This window comes from Haemaphysalis longicornis, unplaced genomic scaffold (assembly GCF_048455015.1).
Source record: "Haemaphysalis longicornis isolate Haplotype H1 unplaced genomic scaffold, Haemaphysalis longicornis Haplotype H1 scaffold_9, whole genome shotgun sequence".
NCBI lineage: Eukaryota > Metazoa > Arthropoda > Arachnida > Ixodida > Ixodidae > Haemaphysalis > Haemaphysalis longicornis.
Genome location: NW_027526460.1, coordinates 75,373,106 through 75,396,236, shown reverse-complemented (window position 1 = coordinate 75,396,236; position 23,131 = coordinate 75,373,106). Strand labels below are relative to the sequence as shown.

Below are 23,131 nucleotides of genomic sequence, written 5' to 3'. Positions count from 1 at the left end.
TTGGGCATCAAAGGGTAAGGAAACGGAAAGTGAGGTACAATAAAAAGGAAGGCACCAGGTGTGGGATAGTGTTGGAGGTAGAGGAAACAGGGAGAAAAACTGGTTATCTTCCAGTGAACCTTTCTGTGAATAGTAACTAGTCCGACCCTCTTTCTGTAAACACACCCACTTGCTTGCCCCAATAAGGTGCCCTTGGTTGAGGTGATTGTACCCTCTGGCTTGTGCACTAAACACTCATCATCGCAACAATCCCAACGCAGTGCTGGAGCCGGCACTAGCAAGGAAGAAGAGGCAGCCGGAGGTAGCGTACCGAACGAGCGCCATCTTGGGCGTCGACGGAGGAGCGGCCACCCGGTCGGCAGACGCACTCCACCGCCAGGACGGCGGCAACGACCACAGCTTCAGGGCAAGGGTGCGTTCCAAAGCTCACGCAAGTCTGCTACAATGACATTTCACCATTCTCATGAGGCCCGTCTTTGCAGAATAGCAAAGGAGAGCACTGCAGAATGAAACATGGAGCTCACTGCACTGCACAAACAACCGATATGGAGTAGTTTAGGAATATTGGGAAGGGGCAGTGGGCACTGGGGCTGACCTTTGCAAATGCTGTGTTTTTCACTAAAGTGGATATCCTGTCGGGGGTAGAATAGGGCAATGTGTAAAATGGCATTAGGAAGCGCATAGTGAACCTTCAGAGAAGGCAGCATGGCGTGACATGGGCTGAACACCCTTTCAAGTGTTTAAGCAACATTTAACGGAGGTGGTGATGACGATATGTTACCTTGCGGTAATCTCGTATCTCAATGCTACGTTGTAAAAAGGGGATTTGGAGTTTCGTTTACCCGTGAATATGGATGGTCGTAATTCACTTTGGGGCAGGCTGGTTTGAAATCTATTCTTGGCTCTCTGTATTTATGCAGGCTTTGTGCTTTTCACATAGGCTTTCTTTTATTGGTCTTGCATGCCTTGCAGAGGGCAATTGTATGTTCCTCCCTTTTTGTGTATCCTGTTAGTTGCAGATTGCAAAAAGCATGGGCAGACCTGTGCACTATTTCTTATTTTTCTGTACGTTTTTTTTTTTTCAAGGGTCATTTTAAGTATGCTGCGCTTTTGAATTTGCTGATGCAAACAACACCCTTTGTTACTGCACTCGTCGAAGCAGTCAGAACTGAAACAAGAGCAGTGTTCACGTTAAGTGAGCAATGCTTCAATGCATCAGTGAGCTCACACATGTTGTGGGGAATGTTACTCTAGTTGCAACAATTTATTTGCTTCTGAGCTGTGCAGAGATAAATAGGCCCGCAGACTATCAGTGGATGTGACATCTACAACATGAAAGTGCTTTTTTCGTTTTGTTTTATACGATGGAGCAGTGGCATCTACTTCCGCAAAAAAAATGGAGCACCTTTTTATGAAGTGTACCTGTATTTTTTTCCCCTTCCCCTGTCTGCATGCGACTGTGGACAGATGTCGCATGCAGGCTCGCAGGCTCTCTCACACGGCCTACTTCTTCTCCATGTTTGATTTATTTCCCCTGCCCTCGTGCACAGGTTGAGCGGCTGCGCTGCTTTGTGCTCCATCTATACAGCCTCGGTTCGGTAACGCCTCATTAAGCGGGGGGGCTTGCCCTGCGGGGGTGTCATTAGGAGGGCATCCAGTGTGGCATTGAATGGGAGAGCTTGCCACTGCTGCCCCTTACACGAGTCATAAACAAGCGGGCTGCCACGTGGTTCGTTAGTCTCCTTTCACTGGAGACTACTGAGTGAGAGGGAGAGGAGGGGAATATGATGAGAGGAGGGAGGGATGATGGTGGGGGGGACATGTGTTATAACGGGAGAGCGCAAAAGGCTGTAATGGGCTGGGAGGGGGAGACAGGATAAAAGCTGAGGGGGGAGGGAAGGAGAGAAGGAGGGGGATGGTAATGGCAGGAAAGCAGGGGCTGAACATAATGGGCATAACAAAAAAGCCGGAAAAGATTACAGTAGCTCACAAGGAGGAGAGAGTAATGCAGACACGGATAAGGGGTAGTCGGGGGAGGGAGGGGGAGAGAGAGAGGGAGGGCGGGTGCGGTGGAGTGCATCGCGTGTGCTGACGGCGGTCGGGCGTGTCTCTCTATGGGGTCACGGCGGCGGGCGACCCGGCAGACGGCGGAAGGGGGAGGAGGGAAGGAAAGGTAGCGGTTTGTCGCGAGCCAGGTGTTTTTTCAGGGGGCAGCCAGGCATCTGCTGGGGGGAATGTAGGAAAAACAGAAGGCATTTGAAAGGAGGGGCTCATTTTCGGGATGTTTTATTTCTTTACGGCATTCTTTGAGGAAAATGGGAGAGGAAGCTGAGCTTTCTCGCTTGTTTTGTCAGTTATGAAGGTATGAAGGAAAACAAAAACGCGGCTATTTTAAACACTTTGGATGGGAAAGAAGGCGTGGCTTTTCTTTTAATTGCTCGTTATTGTCCCGGATGTGAATAGCAAGTTTTTATAGAAAGAATAATTGTATTTAAAGCTTTGTTGAGTAACAGTTGCCTTTTTTTTATAATACTAAAGAGGGAAGGAGTCCTGTATTAATGGCCTCTGCCTCCCAGGTTCTTTTTCCCAATTCCATTTCGTTTTTTTTGTATGTTTGGAAGTGCTCTTTCTTTGGGTGGATAGGGCAAGTGGGACTTTCTCTCGTGCTATTGGCTGCCTCACCCCTGAGTTATCTCTCCCCCCCCCTTTTTTTATTTTATTTTCTTTCAGAGTATGATCCCCGTTCTGAAAACCTTTCCCTCTTTTTGGCACCTTCAGGAAGAGCTAATGGAGTCTTTGGGTGGGGAGCCAGCAGTTTGGGGAGAAGAAAAAAAAAGGCAGGGCTTTTTTTTTTCTTTTCCCTTTTTTCTTTTTCCTTTTTTCTTTTTATGGTGAGTCGAGAGGGCTGGAGGTTGCCCGCTGAGTTGCATTTTGTTCTTTTAGACTCTATCGTCCCTTTGCTTTTTTCTGTTGTGTCTGTCGGTGGTTGAGGGGAGGGAAAAGACAGGCAGGGAATGGGGCGGGCGATGGAGAAAGACGTCAGAGCGTCGGCCACTGGGAAATGGGCTCAGTTCGTTCCTCTGGACTCCTTCGTGTGGCCAGGCATAAGGATGCTCTAGGTGGATAACATTCGTGAAAGTGAAGATTTTTATTTTTTTAATGTTCATCAGGAATGATTGCACGACGTGTGCTGTGGGCAGCGACGTGTGGGCAGGTACTGTGGGCTTTCACGTTACCATCCTGAACAGCCTGTCTGTTTCTTTCCTGGTGCTTTGTTTTGTAGCTAGAGAGTGTAGGAAGGTGGATTCTGTTGTCGTTGGGTTTGCTGAGTGGGTGAGCTATGGGGAGAGAGGTGCCTCAAAGTACTCCACTTGCTTGTTCTTTCTTGCGTACTGTTTTGCGCCGCATCGGGCTTAGGATGTCATTCACGAAGCCTAAAGCTTTACCAGGACCTATAGCACGCATGTGTCTAGTTTGTTGCTACAGGTGCGGTGTTTAGGAGGAGAGCTTTTGCTGGTTGATAAGGCTGTAAAGAAGGAGGAATAACTTTCTCCCTTGACGCATTCTTAGAGCAAACAGTGAGAGAAATATGGGCAATAGTTTGGCTCAAAGCGCCTTTTTTTTCACTCTTCTATTACGAGTGCTTCCATTTTTCTTACCGAAATATGTTTAATACAATGTCTCACTATACATATCTTCGCCTGAATGTGCTTTAAAGCAGTGTCTCTGTTCGAAGGCATATGCTCTAGACGATTGTGTAATTGGTGACACAACTACTGAAGTTTCAGCGTACAGTTCAGACCTCTATAGTATTTCTTAGATCTTACTTAGTTATGCGTGCACCACCTCTTGAGGGCATCAGTTGATTTGAGAACCTAAAACAGAAATTGCGCCTCATTTCTCTTCTGCTACATTTGAAGAAGAGCAATGGATTTGGAAGATGGTGGGTTAGATCAGCGGGGTTGGAAGTTTATCAGAGAGGCTTCTGTCCTGCATGGGACGTTAACCCGGCTGGTGGCAGTGGGGGTCAGTGTGTTAGAAAATAGCACTACTAAGCCTACAAAGCATGCTATCTCCTCAACCTTTCTCTTGATCTCTTGGTCATGCTACATGTATCTACCCTACCATACCTCCCACCAACCTGGAGGTTTCTCTGGATCTGCTTTTGGTGGTGGTGTTGGTGATTTTAATGGGAACTCTTCCCCTCATGTTGTGTGCCTTGTGCAGCCGGAGGAGCGGTCGAACAAATCCAAGGTGGGTTCCCGAAGCAGATCTGCAGATCCCAGCCTTGGCCGTGGCAGGCCTGTCATGGTGCGTACCTCTTTGCTCCTCCTCCTCACTGCTTTTTTTTTAGCGCTCTTCCATATAATAATTTAGACATCACACAACCTTGCTTAATTTGAAGGGTCAGGCTCTTTCCATACCTCGCAACGTTCGTGTTGAGCATAAAACAATGTTTGTTGTCACCGGGTGAGCCGCTGTTAAGGTGGATGATTTAGAATTACTTGCTCTCTTCGCCATGATGCGTGAGGGGATTTGGAAAGCAGCCCGAAAATGCCCAGGCTCACTGAACACCGAAGTGCTCTGTCTAACAGGAACTGAAACAAGAACTACTGTGTGCCGTAACGATCGAAAGCCACGAATTCGAAAGTGTGTGTGTTTTTTTTTTTGTCAGTTTTTAAATTTGGGTGGTGTGAGACATGCGGAATCGTGTGCACTAATCCGGCAATAACTCTTGCTGAAATTAGTCATTGCATGTCTGGTGTTTACTGCACAGAAGCAGTAAAGCCAGAGCAGCTTGCCAGCCGGCAACAGAAATCTGCCTGTAAAGCATGGTTTCTCAAAGTGGGTTCCGCGGAACCTAGGGGTTCCGCAGGCCCCCTCCTCAGGGTTCCGCGAGCCACTGATAATTTTTCCCTGGTTCCGCAGTCGCAAAGTCTTATATGGTGAACTTGAGGTGTGATCGATCTAAGGAACCTCCATTACTCACGCCCGATTGACAATAAGCACATCTCGGCGCATAACAGAAATGCGCGAGCTACGCAATAAATCTCGCCAGCAGCTTGTAGCCAGCCAGACTCCGAAAACAGGCCACGTGGTTAAACTATTGCACTTGAATCTCGGCCTTATATTACCCCAATGCGTATTTCTCCTTTTTGGAGATAGGTGCCGCTAGCGTACGCATTCGCGTAAAGTCGACGGAAAAAAAAAACGATACCCTTGCTTGCTTTTGAATTTATTGCACGTTAATGTAGCATGAACGGAATGAAAACTGGCGGGAGGGGGGTGGGGGGTTCCTTGGCACTTAACGGATTTTAGCAGGGTTCCCTGGGACCAACATGCTTGAGAACCCCTGCTGTAAAGATTTAAAAAAATTACGGAGGCCTGCCAGGAAGTTTCACATTGTGATAACAATTGAACAGTCATCGCGTTGTGATAACAGCCATGAAGGAAAACATGGTTCATGAGTTCTGTGTCTCAAGGTGGCCTTTTGTATCTCAGGGTACATGGGGGTCATGTAAATGCTGAGCAGTTTCAGTGCTTTTTTTCTTGTGTTGCATATTTCATTACGGTGGACACATATTCAGTGTATTTTGGTTGCACCCCCCTACCATCCTAAATTGAATTTTACTGATGAGGACGGCCTCTATTGTATATCTACCATCAAGAGGGGGTAAGCTAAACCCCATTTTCAAGGCGCGCCCGGTAGTGAAAGCACGTGTTTCGTGTTTGGCTTGTATTAGTGTCTGCTACGAGTGTTCTTTTTAACATAAGACTCGCTTGCGTACAACACTTGAAAACAATAACAGTAAAAACTTTGGTATTTTGTTCTCGTAGTAAGCTTTGTAATTCACCGCATGCAGCTATACCTACCTGAACCAAGCTCGTTTTGTGAGTAGGAAAAGGAAGCTCGAGAGTGTTGATGACTGCAGGGAGAGAGAGTGAGTGGAAGTGTGTGCATGGTGTGATTGAATTTCAGAACAAGGAAGAGTGTTGCGCCGAGGGCGCCATGAATGGGGGTTGTGATGGTGCCCACCCAGAGGTAGGGGCTCCACAGCCGCCAAGTCCAACTCCTCGCTCGGCAGTGCATGCGTCTCGTGGCGAGGGCTCGCTTCAATAACAGCCTCTCGGCCGCTTCGCTTCTGAGCATAATAAGCTTCTGGGCAAGACGCTCGCTGACACTTCAGAGCCGCTTGACGCGCTGAGACTGCGTTTTCGTTCAAAGCAGCAGGTGGCTCATTTCTGTGATCGCTGGCATGTGTGTTGAGGTTCCGCAATTTTGCTGCCAGCATCTTCGGTGAATCCTTTTTGTGAGATCTGGAGTGGTAGGAAGTTCTCTCAAGCTTTGTCAACAAAGCAGCACAGTTTTGTATTTTTGTTTGCAGCAGTCCTGAAGGAACTTGCTTTCAAATGCCTGGTGCGTTGCATTAGGTACATTACGCTTTGAAAACCTTTCTGACCTATATATGTGCAGAGGGTGGTGGCTTTATGCGGAAGGAATTAATGTAGTTCATTGTGCAAGCAGGAGTCCATAATATCGCTTTAGAGCTGGCGACTTGCTAAATCGGTACAAAGTGAATGTGCAACATAGGTTGCAGGCGCTGCTTTTAACAACTGTCACCTGTAATTCGAATGGGGCGTTATAAGAAAGCAGGGGAGTTACAGGGGGCAAATCTGCCACAATCAGTGCATTACCTAATTGACAGAACTCTGTTAGATAAAACATTTCTTTGGATAGATAGCAAATCTGTGACTAGATAAGCGTGTTGCTTTAGAAAAAAAAAATCATTTTAGATGTTTGTCAGGGCCGTCGTATTGTTAATTGTTTCCAGTCGATAGCGAAACATGCGACTGCTACACTTTCTGCAGGCTGATTTCTAGAGATGTGAAAATGTGACGAAATGTCATCTCTGATAAGGAGGCCATGAGTAAGGGGGAGCGTGAAGGCGATATCTTCCGCTTATCAGGCTCTACTACTGTTCCACGGTTTGTGAAGCGCACATTGCTCACATCTATATTGTTCTCAGGAGTATCTGAAGTAAGATTACAGAGGTAGTGTGTCGTATCAGAAATGTACCGCATTTTTTATTTTATTTTGAGGCAGCAAGTTGTTGATTTCGACGCTTGAGATAAGTTTGATGTCATTCAATGTAACCTTCCCTTAAGGTTAGCAACAAAATTTTGAATTAAGAAATTTGAGACGATTGATAAACTTTACATGGCAGTAACCTATTGGTTTAATCTTCTAATACTCAGTGAGCACAGTTTCTTTATAATTGCTTTGCAGTTACTGTAACAACGTATGTTTTGACACACAGCAATCCTTCTATAAATTAGGTCTTCCGATTTGGTGTCTTCCTCTGCACGGTAGGATTTGGTGGAATTGAGATGTTGCTAACCATCTTTTGTTAAAAAAGGCGTTGAGATGAGGCCGGTGTATCAGTAATCAGCATGCAGTTTGCTTGGTTAAACCAAACTGGAACCACCACAAGCTCTGGAACATCACCACTGACATCGTGACGTAAAGCTGAGCCATGAGGATTGATTGGCTTGGCCATTGTATGCGACTGCGGTTGGCTTTTGTATGCGACTGTTGGCTTCGCATTTGCCTGGCTTTGGGTGAGGGCAGGGTGCTTGTGACTGTGAACATGGGGCCTTAACCTGAATCTTGGTGCCGATGGGCAGTTCAGGGTGTCTGCCAAGTGTAAGAATGGGGCAGTTTAGCTGCAAGCTTAGTAGCAACTGAGGAAGAAAAACAGCAGGTTTGAAAACTTCATTTAGTAAGCATAGGAACATACTCGTGTGTATGCCAGATACCGGTGCATACTAATAAGTTACAGGTGCTAAGACAGTAACTAGAGCTAAGGCAGTAATCCTTAGCCTTGCAATACAATGGAGTCCCAGCCCAATTTGATTGACATTGGAAAGAACATCTTCAATGAAAGAAATTGAGGGAAAAAAGGGGTGGGGGCTGGCTTTGAAAGGCAGCAGGAACACCACTTTGACAATGTTTTCCTCAAAGGCGAAAACTAGACTGGGAAGCAGGTGAGATTGGGTGCAGCTGGTAGACACCCTGAAGGGCAGGTGGTGGGGGTGGTGGGGGCATGCGGGTGAGGAGTGTCGGACTCGTGTGGACGTGTTGCGTGTGTTGTCGTGTTATGGGGTGGCTGTCCTGCAGAGCCACGGTGAGGATGCTCCCGGGAAGGCGAGCGAAAGCGAGTACAGGGCTGCCTTTGCCTGGCCTCCGAAGCCTTCTCTGCCTCCGGCCACCAAGGACGTTGTCGGTGGGTCCCTCCCTCTCTCAGCACTGGCAAGAGGTCACTGCTGCAGCAGCAGTGTTTGTCCTTTTGTCCTCAGTGCCCGACGGGGTCAGGAGTGTGTGCTTCTTGTGCGGCACATTTTGTGCCTAATTAAGCGCTGCAAAAAAAAAAAAAAGGGCCATTTTTTAACGTGAAACCTGGTGTGGAACAAAGCATGCAGTGTGTAAGTGTGTTCTTGGTGCCTTGGCATTTGTGCCAATGGAGATGAAACCATTGGGAGTAGAGGTATACAGCTTGGCTGTAGAAGTCTCGTGTCTTTGAAGCACGAAGTGCTGTAGCGCGAGGAGTAAACTAGTGTCCCGGTGTTTTTTAGTACGCGTTTTGAAGCATTCCAGCACGAGGTGTAAACGATTGTCCCAGTGTTTTAGTACCGTGACTACATGAGGTGATGGTTACAACAACAAACACCGACAGCCCAACCCCTAAAAAATATTCCATATGCCAATGACAAACCCTTCTGTAGGTTAGCTAGGTTTGTTCGTTTCTTAATTAAGGCATTAACTCTTTCGCTACCGCGCCTATCAAAATCGATCAATTTGATCGATACTTTTGGGAGCGCCTTTTCATAGCGTTCCAGGCGTTTCTCGAACAAGTAAAGCTGTTCGGAAACGTGATTTTTGACACGCTTTTGAATCACCTGGTTGTGGAAAAGGGGCGTGGTCATCGCGCCTCAAGGCTACCAACGAAGAATGCGTGCAACTCGTAATTACTCTGCACCAGCGCTTGTTTTTTGCTATCAGGGCGTGAATGGGGAACTAGCAAACGATTTTCAATCGTCAGGTTCACGCTCTGACAGTAATAATCCCAGAAATCGGCTGAAAATGTCAAGCAGTGCCTGGTTGCAAAGCTACTTTATGATTTTAGGCAGTTTTATTGCCTTTGCGCAAGTTGTCCTAAGTACTCTGGTAGTTCTACTTACCCCAGGACCATTCCCAAACAGTTTACAACAGTTTCGGTTTCGTTTCTGCATCGCGAAATTCATATTTAGCGCAACTACGCAGTTACCCAACTTCAAGGCTAACTGCCATGGCGCCTGAAGCGTCCGCGACTGATCCTCGAACAAAGCACGCCGCTCCTCATTTCCCCCCACCCTAACCCGATTTCTGCGATAAGAACTTCAGATGCAAGTCAAAAGGTCACACCCAGTCGCCAGATATCTGTTCCGCCGAGGACAGCGCTTCAAACCGGCCTTACACTGCCAGCTGTTCGCCTTCCAGTTTCGTTTTCATGCGAGGGTATATCCGGGTGTCTAATGTTGCTGCTTAGTTGAACTGTCTATTCGGACGGAGTCTCTGATAAGTTTTTGTACTGTTTCATTTGAAAAATGTTAGGTGGCGCTGCAATAGAGGAGGCTCGTTGTGCTGATCTTTTTTAGCGCGCGACTGCTACTCGGCCAAAGATCGCAGGGGACGATTCTAGCTCATCGTACCTCATTTTTGCGAGCAAGGCTACAATTGCGAGTAAGAAGATGATAATAAAGCTCAGCTTTATGTTTTGAGAGATAACTGACCGTGAACGACAACAAACATCAGCCACGGCGTTCCGTTTTCAACTTCATGCATGTTTTTTTCCGCATCGCGTGCTTGTCCCAAATATTGTGCTCGCTGTAAATGCAAAGTCAGCCATTGACAAGATGTTTTTACGTTATGGGGGGGCAAACTGGTGCCTCTGATAACGTCAAACCGCCAGATTTATTCCAAGGAACCACCCAAAATTGCACAGTTTGAATTAGAGGTTGGGCTTCACCGCATGACACGAGCACCGTGCGTGCTAACATTTTTTTTTTATATCTGAAAAACTGTTCCGCGCAAGTCGACATTTTTTTTAGGGTGTGTTTTTGAGATGTTTCCCTGCAAAATGTATATTCTAATTTTTTTCTACTACCGGTGGTTTGATATACACAACTCCTTTTTTATCATTTTTTTCGACAACTTGACAAAACTTTTGATTTTGATATTTTTTTTTCACAACTATGATATATGAAAACCTTTAAAAAACTGGTGTTATTGGAAAGGCCGTTAAATAATCTGCATTTAGTGCTCCTGCAATTAGTGCCTAAATAATTTTTTAGCAGAAAAAAAAATGTTTTCTTGGACCCCCCAAAATTGTTCAATTTTCTGCGGTAGCGAAAGAGTTAATCAAACAATAGTGGGTGGGAAAATGATGGTGTTTTACTTATGGTTCTCCCTCCTCCCCCTGTTCGCTTTTTTTTTTTTTAGCAGGAAAGGTTGCCGCAGTGCAATGCCAAACAAAAGTCACTTAATTTTTATGGTTTATTCTGTGCGAAATGATTTCCACAATCCACCACGATATAGCAATATTGCCGGCCATGTATACAGGCTGACATTCGGAATTCATGGAAGTTTGTTCCATTTTGCTGTGCATGGCATTTCTCACTGAGGCATAGCATGCATTGTGCTGAATTTGAAGCATATTGTATGTGGCCAATAAAATATATTGCCTACTGTGTTTGACAAGAAAAGTAAACAAACACGTGCTCTGATTAGCTGAAACACTACAGATGCGCATTTTAGGCAGAATGAATCAGAAGTACTGCAGAAGCTAGAAGCTGTGCGTGTTTGTGTACACCGAGTAACGTCCTTGGTACATGTATTCCAGATTTAATCAACTGCATTCGCTGTTCCTTGGTGCACTTGCGTCTGGTCTGTGCTGAGGCCTTTTGGTATGGCCCGAGGGCTGTTCATGCGAAGGTTCTGTCTTTTGGGAGAGGAGGAAAAGAAACTGCTTAATTAAAGGAGCCATGAAGACAAAATACAAGTTGGGTTTATCAGAAAGATTGCTTAGTCCCGATAACAATGATACCAATATCATCGCAATTTTTGAACAAATAACGGAGATATTAACGAAAACGTGTGAAGCAGTCGCGACCCCCTAGCCCATTTCCCACAACTTTTCTATGACGTCACGGAACCTTGTTTGCGCGATTGGTGGCTGCCTAACTGACCTGTCGCGACGACACATGACTGGACGTCTGTAGTGGGGCCTCTAGTTCCATTTGACCGCATCACTTGGATGCTAGCGTGCAGTTTACGCACTGAAAATTACGTTTTATTGTTGGCCCGTACGACGTCATTCTTGCTCATAACACGTCACTGTGGCGCAAAATTTGAAAGTTTTCAAATTGCTTTTTTTTTTTTGTTAAAAAAAAACATCTTTTGTGGCTGTAACGGAGCTGAGTGAGATACTGAATCCTAGTTCTTTCAAATTAAACGAAGTTGTATTTTCTCTTCATTGCTCCTTTAATGCGGCAGCTCGTTAGTGCGAAGTGCTAAATTGTCATTGAAGACTACTGCTCTCTTGTTTCCTTATGATGTTTATTGCTTTCACACCCAGATGGCCCACACCGTGCCGAGCCCACAGAGAGGTTGTTGCCTCGAGAGGACACCTCGCACGAAATCAAGTGAGGGCTTCTCTCTCTCTCTCTCTCTCTCTCTCTCTCTCTCTTTGTTTATTCCACTTTTCATGGGCCAGCTGTTGCATAGGGAAACTTGATCATTTGAATTTCATGTTGTTTAGCCTCATGTCGTCGCTTTCCCTGCAGGAAAACAACGAAGCGGACAGAGTACAAGGCCAAGTTCAAGCCCTTCTCTTCGTACATGTACGTCGATGGCAGCTGGAAAAAGCCAAAGGCCGTTGTGAGTAGACGTGGAACCTTGCCTTGGCAGTGATAGTTTGAGCCTGACTTGCTGCATGTCTTTTGAAAACAAAAGAGAAAAAGTAGTCACGAAGAAAGTTTGCTGTCTCTGCTTCTTTAATGTTTTTTATTACATTTAAGAAATTGCTGAAGCCGTTGTGTAGCAGCATTGCCTATGCAGACAGTGAAGTTTATACCTGTGGAGAAAGCAGCCAAAGTTTGAACTGGGATGTAAGAGATGGCAAAAACATGCAGTGTGAAGTAGTTCTGAGGGATGAAGGGTAAATAGGGTGGTCCCCCCCCCTCTCCCCTTGCTAGGCCTACTGCTCCTAAAGCACTGCTAAACTTAGAGCTCGCAACCACCCTTCCAATTTAATTAAAGAAGATAGCTTGGTCCTTAAAGGAGCCATGAAGAGAAAACACAAGTTTGGTTCATTCAAAAGATTGTCTCGTTAGAATCATACTGACACCACTTTTAACGTAAACTTCGCTCAAATAAGGTACATAATTAGGAAAAACGGGAATGGTCATGCGACCCACCAGCTCATTTCCTGCAACAGAACCTATGATGTCACATGAGCTAAGCTCTGCGATTGGCGGAGGCTGGCAGAAGCAGACGCAAATTAGGTAGAGCTTACAAACTAGACGAACGAGCGATTTGCGCTTAAATTTAGGGCACATTCTTTACAAAGCAATAAGAATGATGGGACAAACAGTGGAAGTTACGAAAGCACATGTAAACATAGAAGTACTGATGCGTTCTGCTGTTCGTACTGCGCACAGCATGCTTGGTTTAGCTGCACAGCACTACGGGGCTTGGGGTTGTCTCAGACGACACTGGCCGATTGACGCAAGCAACGGTGTCTTACGTGACCCCATTTGTCGAGCGAGCACTGTTTCAGGGAACGAATATTTTCTCCCAGAACAAAAACAAGCCAGGTTTAAATGCGGGCAAAAACAAACCAAACGCTTGCCACGGTATGGTGGCGCCATCTAGGTTACGGAACGTAAAGAAACGTGGGAACAAACCAACACCGCTGTACAGTGTGGAGACAACCTTTGAACGGTCCCGTGCCGCCGCAATTGGGCCAAGGGGCTCAATGCGTTATTCTTTTCGTTTCCCACGAGACCTAGCAACGCGAAACAGACAATATGATTCAGACTTCTTCAGTAAACCGCGTTGCGACGATAATTTTAGCGCGGTTTTGACACTGACTTGCTTCGGCGGCGAGCGAGCAACCGAAAATGGCGGCGCCAGCGTATACGTGTCTCTACCCTGTATGGCGGATGCGTGAATGAAGGTACTCTAGGCTGCAGAGCGGTCGGTTCCTGTGATGTCATTTGGGACCACGAAAACGCACGATTGAGCGGGAAAATCAAAATTTTAACCTAAATTGTTTAATTTCTCAGTGAATAAAGCACCGTTTGTATCCGGGCAAGCGCTGGGGGCACTATAAAACACGAAATCTTTCGAATAAAACCAACTTGCATTTTCTCTTCATGGCTCCTTTAAGTGTTGCATTCTTGTTGGCACATGTGGTGTGGAAGAATTGCATGTTTGTGCAAAGTTGAAATGCGATGTTGTTGGCCGGTCAGTAATCTGCATGTTGGGAATCACTGTAAGAACCTGTGCGTAATGCAACGGTAAAAAAAAGAAAAAGAAACAAAAGTTAATTCCCGTGCAGTAAAATCTCGTTACCAGAGACACTCAAGGGACCTGGGAAACATGTCTCTTGTAGCCAAGGTCTCTTGTAACCAAAAGAAGATGCGAAGACTGAGAGAACAGCTGAGCTGGCGGCCTTCATTAGCTTAACTTGGATTTTCTTAGGTCTGCCCCGTTCTTAGCAGAAAGATGGTTAAAAGGCGAAGCTTTCTCCATGCAAAGTGAGTCAAGTTGGTCTACGATGCTTCTCCTGAAGTCCGAAATCCGTACTGCCAAAGTCCGAAGCCAGAGTCCCCTCCAACTCAGGCAAAGTCCAAAGCCAACACCCGCTCGTGAATTCCTGGCCACTTCTTGGCCTGTCATTTTTCTCCCCTCCACTTTGCTGTGCTGAGTTTCGAGCAGTGCCCGACACATATGGAACTCAAGCTTATTGCTCAGCTGTTAAAATTTGAAGCAGGCTCTGGAATCGAGGCTCTGGAATCGGACTAGATCACTTTACATACATCAGAAGCAGAGTGTTTAAACATGTCTGCAGAAAATTGCTCAGGATGGCCTAAAGAAGTCATTCATAGTAGTTTGAAAGGGGCACTAACACAAAAAATTTGCATCTCGTTTTTTTTTTTTGCGATAAGTAGCTGATGACCTATTTATCACGTGTAAAACCCTCATTTGCTTCAGCGCACGATGGTGGTTTAATTATAGACGTCTTTAACGCAGCCAGTCGCAGTTTCGGTTTCAGCGGGTGCCGCAAAAGGTTGGATTTTGTACAAACAAAGCTGTCCACATGACTGTTGGATGGATATCACAGAGCAGAGCTGCCGTAACATTGTAGATTCTGCTGTCGGCGGCAGTTTCTGCTAATGTCAGCCACTTAATTAAAAAGTGACCGTGGATGTGATTCAGGTGCTGCGAGTGCAAATTGCTGCCGCGGCTAGGGAACAACGTGCGAGGCAGTGGTTGGGGATATGCGCACTGGGAGCAGCCGGCCGGTCTGCCTACAGATCCGCCTACAGATGTGTTAGGCATAACACTGCGGCAGATATTAGATTGCTGCCCTCTCAAGTACTGCAAATGACGATTCCTAATGCAATTTGCCAACACATCATTAGCTCCTTTCTCGTATTTGCAACTTTGTATGGGACTTGAGTCCCATTTAGTGGAGCGGAACCTATCACTCAAGCTACCTGTGCCTGCCTGCGCCACTTTGCGGCGGCGGCCGCTGCCTGCACATCAACCGTGCTGGTGGTATACGCGGCTCCCTCAGAGCACCTGTCATGTGCCCGGCGCGTTTGCATGTCCAGTACAATAAAAAGGAATAAAAATAAAGTGCCTGGAATTGTTGTAGAACTTAGGTCGTTGCGAGCTGCCCGATGAGCCAACAAAATCCCGGCGCCTCCGCTGCCAACGATCGGATCATTTGTAGCTCAAGAGCAAATGCACCGACCTTCGATCAGAGTGGTGAGCCGGCGAGGAACGCTGGCAGTGTGGAAGCATCCAACGCAAACTCGTGACGTGTTTGGATGTTGTTGTTTATTTACTCCACATCCAAGTAGATGTCGATCTCGTGAGGACCTCTGCTGGCTGGTTGGTTGCGTTACGCGCACTTTAAAATTGATTTTAGATATGTTCTAGGCTGTATTTGGTGCTGATATTTTGCAGATGATGTATGTGTGTTTGCACCAATCTATCCCACAAGTTATCTCGCCTTCAAAATCTTGTGTCATGACGTGCCAAAGCTACACCTTGGCTATGAGGCGTGCCGTAGTGGAGGGCTCTGGATTAATAGTTACCACCTGGGGATCTTTAATGTCCGCCGAAATCTTGTACACACGGTCGTTTTTGCTTTTCGCCTCCATAAAAAGAAACAGCGGCGGTGGCCGGGAATTAAACCCGCGTCCGTGGCCTCGGCAACGCAGCGCCCCGGCCACTGAGCCACAGCGACGGGTCCCTGCTTGTCTGTTCGTGCTTTTTTGCATGTGTGTTCTGGAAATGCAAGTATGGGAATTGTTGTGCAACGGATTTAGTGGCCGTATTTCCCTCCCCCTTCCTTTAGATGCCGGAGACGGTTGCACCCATGGTGGACCCGAACCAGTGGTACACAGAGGTGGTGGAGCGGGTGCACATGGCCGACGAGTACCGGAGCCGGTCACGTGCGGGCACCTTCCAGACGGGCCAGCTTGGTGGCGGCGGCTCCCAGAGCATCGGCACTGCCCTGTGGGCGAAGCTGGACTCCAGCGTCAGCCTGGCCGCCCTGGCCCTCGCACAGACCCCCAGGCAGGACACTTCAAATCAAATCAAACCAGATCAAATCATTTATTTTTCCAGCATCGAAGAGGCACTGAAAGGGTACACTGACAAAAAGTCCTTAAAGGGGCCATGCGGACAAAACACAAGTTTGGTTTATTAGAAAGAATGCGTGGTTAGAATCATACCGGCACCACTTTTAACATGAACTTTGCTCAAATAAGCTATATAATTGGGAAAAAAGGGAATGGCCATGCAACCCGCTAGCTCATTTCCCGCAACAGAACCTATGAAGTCATTTGCGCCCTGCTGTGCAATTGGTTGAGGCCGGCAAAAGCAAATGCAAATTGGGCAGGGCTTATAAGCTTGCCGAACGAGCTGTGTGCGCTTAAATGTAACGCACATTCATTTTACAGCAGTAAGAATGGTGGGGTAAACGGTGACAGTTACAAAAATACAAGTAAACATAGAAGTACCGATGCGCGCTGGTGTGGGTACTGGACGCACTGTGATTGTTGTAGCTGCACAGCAGTGCGGCACTTTGGGATTGTCTCAGACGGTCCCTGGCCAATTGGCGTAAGCGACGGTGTCTTACGTGACCTTGTTTGTCAAGCATACCCCATGTTTCACGAAACGATTACTTTCTACCGTAACACAAACAAGCCAGGTGCAAATACGGTCAAAAACAAAGCAAAGGCAGAAAACGCTCCGCGGCTCAAAATTTCGACCTAAATTGATTAATTTCTCAGTGAATACGGCATCATTGCTACCAGACAAGCACTGGGGGCACCATAAAACATGAAATCCTTCAAATAACTCGAACTTGCATTTTGTCTGCATGGCCACTTTAAGGTTTGACAAGGACTGTGCCCCCATTACGTGGCATACAGGCATTGCATTAAAAATATAGCAGCATTTGTAAAAAGCATAACTGGTACAGCCCAGAGAACCAGTTTGCAAGTAGTGTTGCATTCACCAAGAAAAAAAATGAAACATGTAAAAGAAAACTTAGATTTGAAGACAGTACAGTTTAACCAGTGTGAACACAATAATGCTGTTAACCTACACACGTGAAAATATGCAAAAAAATACTGCCGTAAAATCCGTTCTGTATAAAAATAAAGAGAGAATACAGTAAAGATATCAGATATGAAAGATATCAATACAATAAAGATATCAGGGTGACACTGGCAACATTAAAATGCTTAACACTAGTAAAATACTAAACGCTAAAACACCTTGCACACCCCCCACACCCCCAATTACCACACTTTCCAGCCTTAGTACCCAGTTTGAGGCAATGTCTCAGCAATTAAGGTTTCAATGTGCTCGGTAGCGAAGCTTGGCTCAAGCTGACGGGAGATGCATTTCGGTTCGCGCGTTCACTAGTTGTGAAGCAGTTTCTGATTTCACATGGTGCATCCCTAATGGTGAGGCTCAAAGGGCGCATTGTGTGTTGGTCTCGAACATTACCAAAATGCATGTGCAGGCAGTTAGTTCTTGGCAGCTAGCTTATGGCTGCTCTAGGCTGGTGCCTTCCAACAGCTCTGTTGTTAATGCGCCACTTTTGTGCGTGCAGGCTAACCTCTGCAAAGACTCCATCCAGAGAACGACCCTCTCCAGCCTCTGTCCACCGCCGCTCACAGTCGGCCAAGAGGAGAGAGAAGACGGATACCGAGTGAGTGTCACTGTGGGAGGGTGGTTTGGTTTACTTCATTTTTTTTTCTGCAATCATTTGTTTGGGCATTGCACCAGTCAGGGTGGAATGCGAAGAAAGCTTCTTTTGTTCCTCCACAGTTCTCCCCTTTGTTCATTTCTGAACATAAATATTGTTACGGAGAGGAATACGTGAAAATGAAGGTGTATTTCACACACGTATGCGCAGGGAAGCGAGCACTGCATTCCTGAGATTGATTACTCCAAGTCTCTCAAGGTTGTGCAGCTTTGTAGAGAGCCATTTCTTTTTGAGCCACATGCAATATAGACAACTCTCAATAATTTGAGCTTGGTTAATTTGGCTGGGGTAATTGTACTTATTCATTTAATTTTCCCTAACTCCGGGATTGAAGTAAGATGCAGTGTAAAATGAAAAGCGAAAACGCCCGTGTGTTTGAGATTTCAGTGCACATTAAAGATCCCCGGGTGGTTAAAATTAATCCGGAGCTCTCCACTACAGCGCGTCTCATCGCTGGTGTAGTGTCGGCTCGTGAAACCTCAAAATCAATTGGTCAAAGATGCAGTTTGAGTTTGGCTCATTTGATTTGAGGTTTTACGTATTCAGTTGCATGTTAGCAGTTCTGCCTCGATCAAATTTAGTGGAGTTAAGGATATCGGTGGTTTTAGCTTCAAAACTCGTGAATTCACAGTCGCCGTTTTTGTCTAATGCATGGTTTAGTAATGCAGTAGACTGTCATTAATACCAACTTGTTATGACGAATTTCATGGTTCAGATGACGAACCCTTCCGCTCTCTTGTTACATGCACAATGCAAAAAATGCCCTCTTAAAACAAATTTCTGACAATGTGAACAAATCTTCACAGTCCCTTTGAGTTCGTTTAAATGGGAGTTTACTGTGTTTTGTTTTTAGAGATGTGAGCGGGGGTTTTAAAGTGAAGGTAATAAATGGCCAGTTCAGTGAAAAAGCCGGCATTGGTGCTCATGTCTGTGACAGCGAAATGGCTCCTAAACCACGTGTCTTTCAAGTGTTCCATAGCGCTAGGCGTCCCATATGTGCTTTAACTCGGCAGTACTGAAAGGTGGCCGTTCATGCCATTAAACCACAGGTAAAATAAGGGAGGTTAAAAGTGCAGCCAAATGAGCAGTCAGGCGGGCAGTGAAATCCAACATTTTCATTAACTTTCCCAACATATAGTGGCAGGAATGAGCAGCAGCACAACGTGTTGGAGAGAGATCGAAGCCGTTCAAAAGCGTAAGGTGGAAGTGGATCACAAAGCGCTTCAGGCGTTCAATTTAACTTAATACCTTCACATTCAGAACCTTTTAGAAGTACTTGGGCATCCTCAATCTTTCTTTTTCAAAATAAATAAGCTTGCCGCATTCTTTCTTTTTTAAGTTGGTCTTCAAATCTTGATGCTGCTGGGAAGCACCTAGTGCGACGCAAAACTGCTCCTCTTGCGGACCAGTTTTGTTTTCGAGCAGAAGGGCGCCAAGCTTGTTTCTTGAAACAAGAAGCCTAGCCTGGTAAAAATTGAATGTTGGCGAGTGGGAGCGGAAAGACAACCATAGCCTTCCTACCTTTGATGTAGAGCCTGTCTCTTTCGCTTAGCTTGGTGGTGAACTTAAATGGTCTCCTCTCCCAGGGCTGGCCGTGCCACGGAGGCCGCTGAGAAGAAGAGCCCAACGAAAGCAGTGTCACCCATCAAGGCGGAAGGTGCGTTGGCAAGTGCACGGGGCTGAGCACTTCTATTTATATTTTTTCTTTTAATTTTCCTTCCTGCCTTTGCAGTCAACGTGTTTATATTCACTTTTTTGTGCTCTGTATTGTGGCTGTAAGTGGACTTGTGGTAATTATGCTCACGGGCACATGCTCTGTGCTCATCTCATAGCCCAGTACCGCAAGCGGTTGTTGCTATGTTTAGAAATGGCTTGCATAGCAAGCCATTTCTGGGTTTGTGTTGTGTGTGTTTCCCTAATTGTTGTTTCTGAACAGCCTGTTTGCATTGCAACTGTGTGCAGTTTATCAGCTTCATGTTCTTGTCAGATGAGGTTGAAAAGTTAGTTTTAAGGCACATAAAAGTCGTGGCAATCAGGCCAGTTGATTTAGTGGAAGTGAGCAACCGGTGGTGGCCATGTGCATTGCTTGACGGAATTTTATGGCTATTAATGCTTATCGAGACTAAATGCTTGTTGAGATTATATAAAGTATGCAAGGCAGAGTATTTAGGCACACGGCAAGTAAGAGCTTTTTTGTACCATGCACCTTTTTTGTGAGTGTGTTTAGGCACTCATTACGGCATCAGATTAATTTGGAAAATGTAGTAATTTGCATTTAAACATAAGTTCCACTCACAAGTGCATGTGTGTGTGCGTGAGCATGTTTTTTTTAGTGCAAATTTCAATATCATAAGATCAGGATATCACGAAAGTGTTCAGATGCTATCGTGGACCACCAGTACTGGCAACAAATTGGCTGTGCTTTGGCTTTGCAGCATGGCCATGGCTTTGGCTAGGGCTGTGATAACAATTGCAGGGTCTTCCAATTTGTCTCACACGCCAAATGGGTGGGCGTCAAGGTGGTGCCCTCTCTTGCTTTGGAGGGATGCTTTGACATCAAAGTTACAAGTGTTTAACAACATATGCCCCAGCTAGAGCGGTCTGAAACCACTCCAATTTCATATAGGACTTGAAACTGCTGGAGTGACTATCAGCAGAGTGTCGGCGACAGTTGTCAGTAGTAGCGGAATAACGAACAACGTGCGAAATGACATATCCCTGGCATATGGGTGCCGTATTCCTTACCAACTATCAGCCACCATAATTAACAGCAGCACTTGATTGGCAGCAGTGAAAACCAAATGCTTTCATAAGTCACTCGTTGTACGGGTGGCAGGTTTACGCTCTCTAAACATCTTGGTTTGTTTTTCTCGATTTGGCATTCGAACTTTGTCGCCATAACTTTGCATTTGAACATCTCTTTGATGCAATGTGGTGTGATTATCTGGCGATTATGTGGTGTGATTACGCAGCCAACCAACGCAAGGCTTCTCCAGCATCCAAGCCTGCTGCAGCAGCTAGGCCCAGGCAGACATCACCTAAAGTACCAGGTACGTAACAATTCGGACTGTGCGAAAATTGGTTGTTTGCTATCTAATTTTTGTTAGTTCTTTGCTGGAAGGGACTGATTGCTCTAGGTGACTGGCTGTAACTGTTTATCATCTGCAGTGAACAAGACAGCTAACAGCGTTTCTTTCTGTAATAGCTTGTTCTGAAATATGTGAACAGCTTCACGATTTCAAATGATGGATGCGACATGACTTGCAACGTGATGACATGGAGTGTAATGGCTGGGAAGCGGTGTCTATGCAATGCAATTTTTTTTAAAGGTACCAGTGATACTTTGTTGGTCGTAAGCAGTTGAAGGAACTATTTATGCTGCTGTGGGTGGGTTTTGCACATCGTGGTTTGGCCTATAAGCACAGTGGATCGTGGGTAGAACACGAGGCTTTCAGACGCCAACAAGGCACTTTCTGATGCCCCCGTGTGCACATTTTTCTCATAGCTTGAGTCATGCACTAACACTGGCTAGCCTGTTTTGGTACCGCTAGTTGCTTGCTAACAACCGCGGCACGTGTGTGTGTCACGCAGCGAAGCACGATGAAGAGGGTGCGAAGGCGTCGGCGCGCACGAGAGCAGCCTCGTCACCCCCTCAGAGGCGCACACCAATGGCTGAGGCCGACAGGAAGGACGACAAGAAGACAGGTGAACGGCTCAAGCCAAAGCCCAGATTTCGCTTCTAAAACAGTGTACTAGAAGAGAAAGGTGTGCCGTTTGGGGCCGAATAGGGGGGTTCCTTTTTCGATGAAAATTTCTGCTGAGGAACTCCTGTTCTAAGCAGCGCCCCTGGCGGCCACTGCTTACCATTTGGTCTGAAAAGTTTTGGTTGTTAAATGAACCCTTATTTATTGCCCTACCTAATCTTATTTCTTTGTTTTATGATATGAAGTTTTATAAAACCTGTCAAATAACTGTCTAGTTTGATTTAAAAATGTATAGATGGTGCTGGCTGCAACAGGAGTTTTCTGGGGACCGCCTGTGCTCCATACAGTTTTTTTATTGCAAAAGGGACCTGCGCTCTCCATTGTTTTTGTTTTTTCACCCGCATGACACGCTTTATCTTCTAGTACACTGTACTTCTAGTCAGGTTTTTGATCTGTGAAGCCAAACTTGCTCTGTACTCTGACGTGACGGATGTGACAGAAATAAAGGAGCACATTGATGAAGCACGGTCTGTTCTTGTGTTCCCTTATTCGCCTGATTCGTCACGTCAGAAGGCAGGCAAAATTTGGTTGTGGTTTACCCGACACCATGGAATCGCTGAGAAAAGAGTCTTTCCTATCTGGAGAGTCTGCCTGCCGCTTGTCAGGATGCAAGGTGAATTTTATTTCTATTGTGATCGCAAAAAATCACAAAAGCGTTTCGTCTAAACCGCTTACCTCATGCGTTGCCTTGCTGTTTTATATTCATGGTCCAGTTGTTTTTAGTGGAGCGCTTTAAGTGTTCGTAATAGTAATAACATTTAATTTACTCAGAATAAATAAGACTATCACATCTTGCATCTTGCAAGGGGCAAGGTCTTTGGGCGAGCCCTTTGTCCTGCAATGGACACGACCAGGCTGATGATGATGAGGATGATGAAATGAGACTGGCATTTCTTGCTGTAATGGTGGCAATGCTTTGAATCATGAGGTTAAAAGAAAAACATAGAAGTTTAATCATAGAAGTTTAAAAAAAAGCAGTTGAAAACTGAACATTCGCAGCTGCTTTAAAAAGCAAGTGGTTGAAAAAGCCTCCAAGGTTTTCACTGGGGCAACGCAACACTTCGAACCAGATCAGTTTTTTTCGACATTGGGAACTCACCGTGAGAACTCGTGGTAAACCTTTTGGAACTGTTGAATGCAGTATGAATAACCACATATGAGGAAATGGTGTCGTTGTGAACAGACTGCATTTGTTTATCTAGTATTGCGGACAGTGTGACTTGGTTGCCACTTATCTCATCAATTTACCTTTTTATCCAGTTTTTTTAACTCGGTGCAACCACCAGAAAGGTTAAAGGGGCATTGCAGGAAAGGGGTCGCAAAAAAGTGGAATGAAATTGGTTTTGAAAGGACAGGAAATGCGGTGAAATGCAAAAGAAGTGGTTCTCTATGAATACTGGATCAACTCAAATGAAACGTATTGTGTTTAAAATAGAAACATCGGTATCTAGTGATGGCAGATGCAGAATTTCTTAGTTTGGCCTTCACATTTTAAATAAATGCCCAAAACTGCGAGCTGTGAATACTTCAAGTCTTTTTTTAGCTTTGCAAAATCGGATTTTGTCAGCTACAGCAGCTTCAGGTTCACCTCAAATATTTTACTGCTTCTATTTGAGCATATAAAGCAGACAGAATTGATCTTTTGGGTTGTTTTATTGCCACAATTTGCAAATCCGTTTTCAAAAGGCCAAAATTGCAGAGTGTGCGCGTGGCAGACGACACTGTTCACGTGCCAACCTTGCCATATTT

At 45.7% G+C, this 23,131-nt stretch overlaps 1 protein-coding gene across 1 annotated transcript in view; it reads left to right on the top strand.

Moving 5' to 3' along the window:
- Nucleotides 1-23,131, top strand: part of LOC144152479 (uncharacterized) — a 91,945-nt gene that overhangs the window by 54,731 nt on the left and 14,083 nt on the right. Inside the window, exons 3-13 of the mRNA XM_077683752.1 lie at nt 261-412; nt 4,228-4,311; nt 5,981-6,043; nt 8,180-8,285; nt 11,676-11,742; nt 11,884-11,977; nt 15,693-15,913; nt 17,463-17,561; nt 19,205-19,275; nt 20,591-20,668; nt 21,210-21,323. Coding sequence (XP_077539878.1) covers nt 261-412; nt 4,228-4,311; nt 5,981-6,043; nt 8,180-8,285; nt 11,676-11,742; nt 11,884-11,977; nt 15,693-15,913; nt 17,463-17,561; nt 19,205-19,275; nt 20,591-20,668; nt 21,210-21,323 — 1,149 coding nt within the window. The remainder of the gene's footprint in view (nt 1-260; nt 413-4,227; nt 4,312-5,980; nt 6,044-8,179; nt 8,286-11,675; nt 11,743-11,883; nt 11,978-15,692; nt 15,914-17,462; nt 17,562-19,204; nt 19,276-20,590; nt 20,669-21,209; nt 21,324-23,131) is intronic.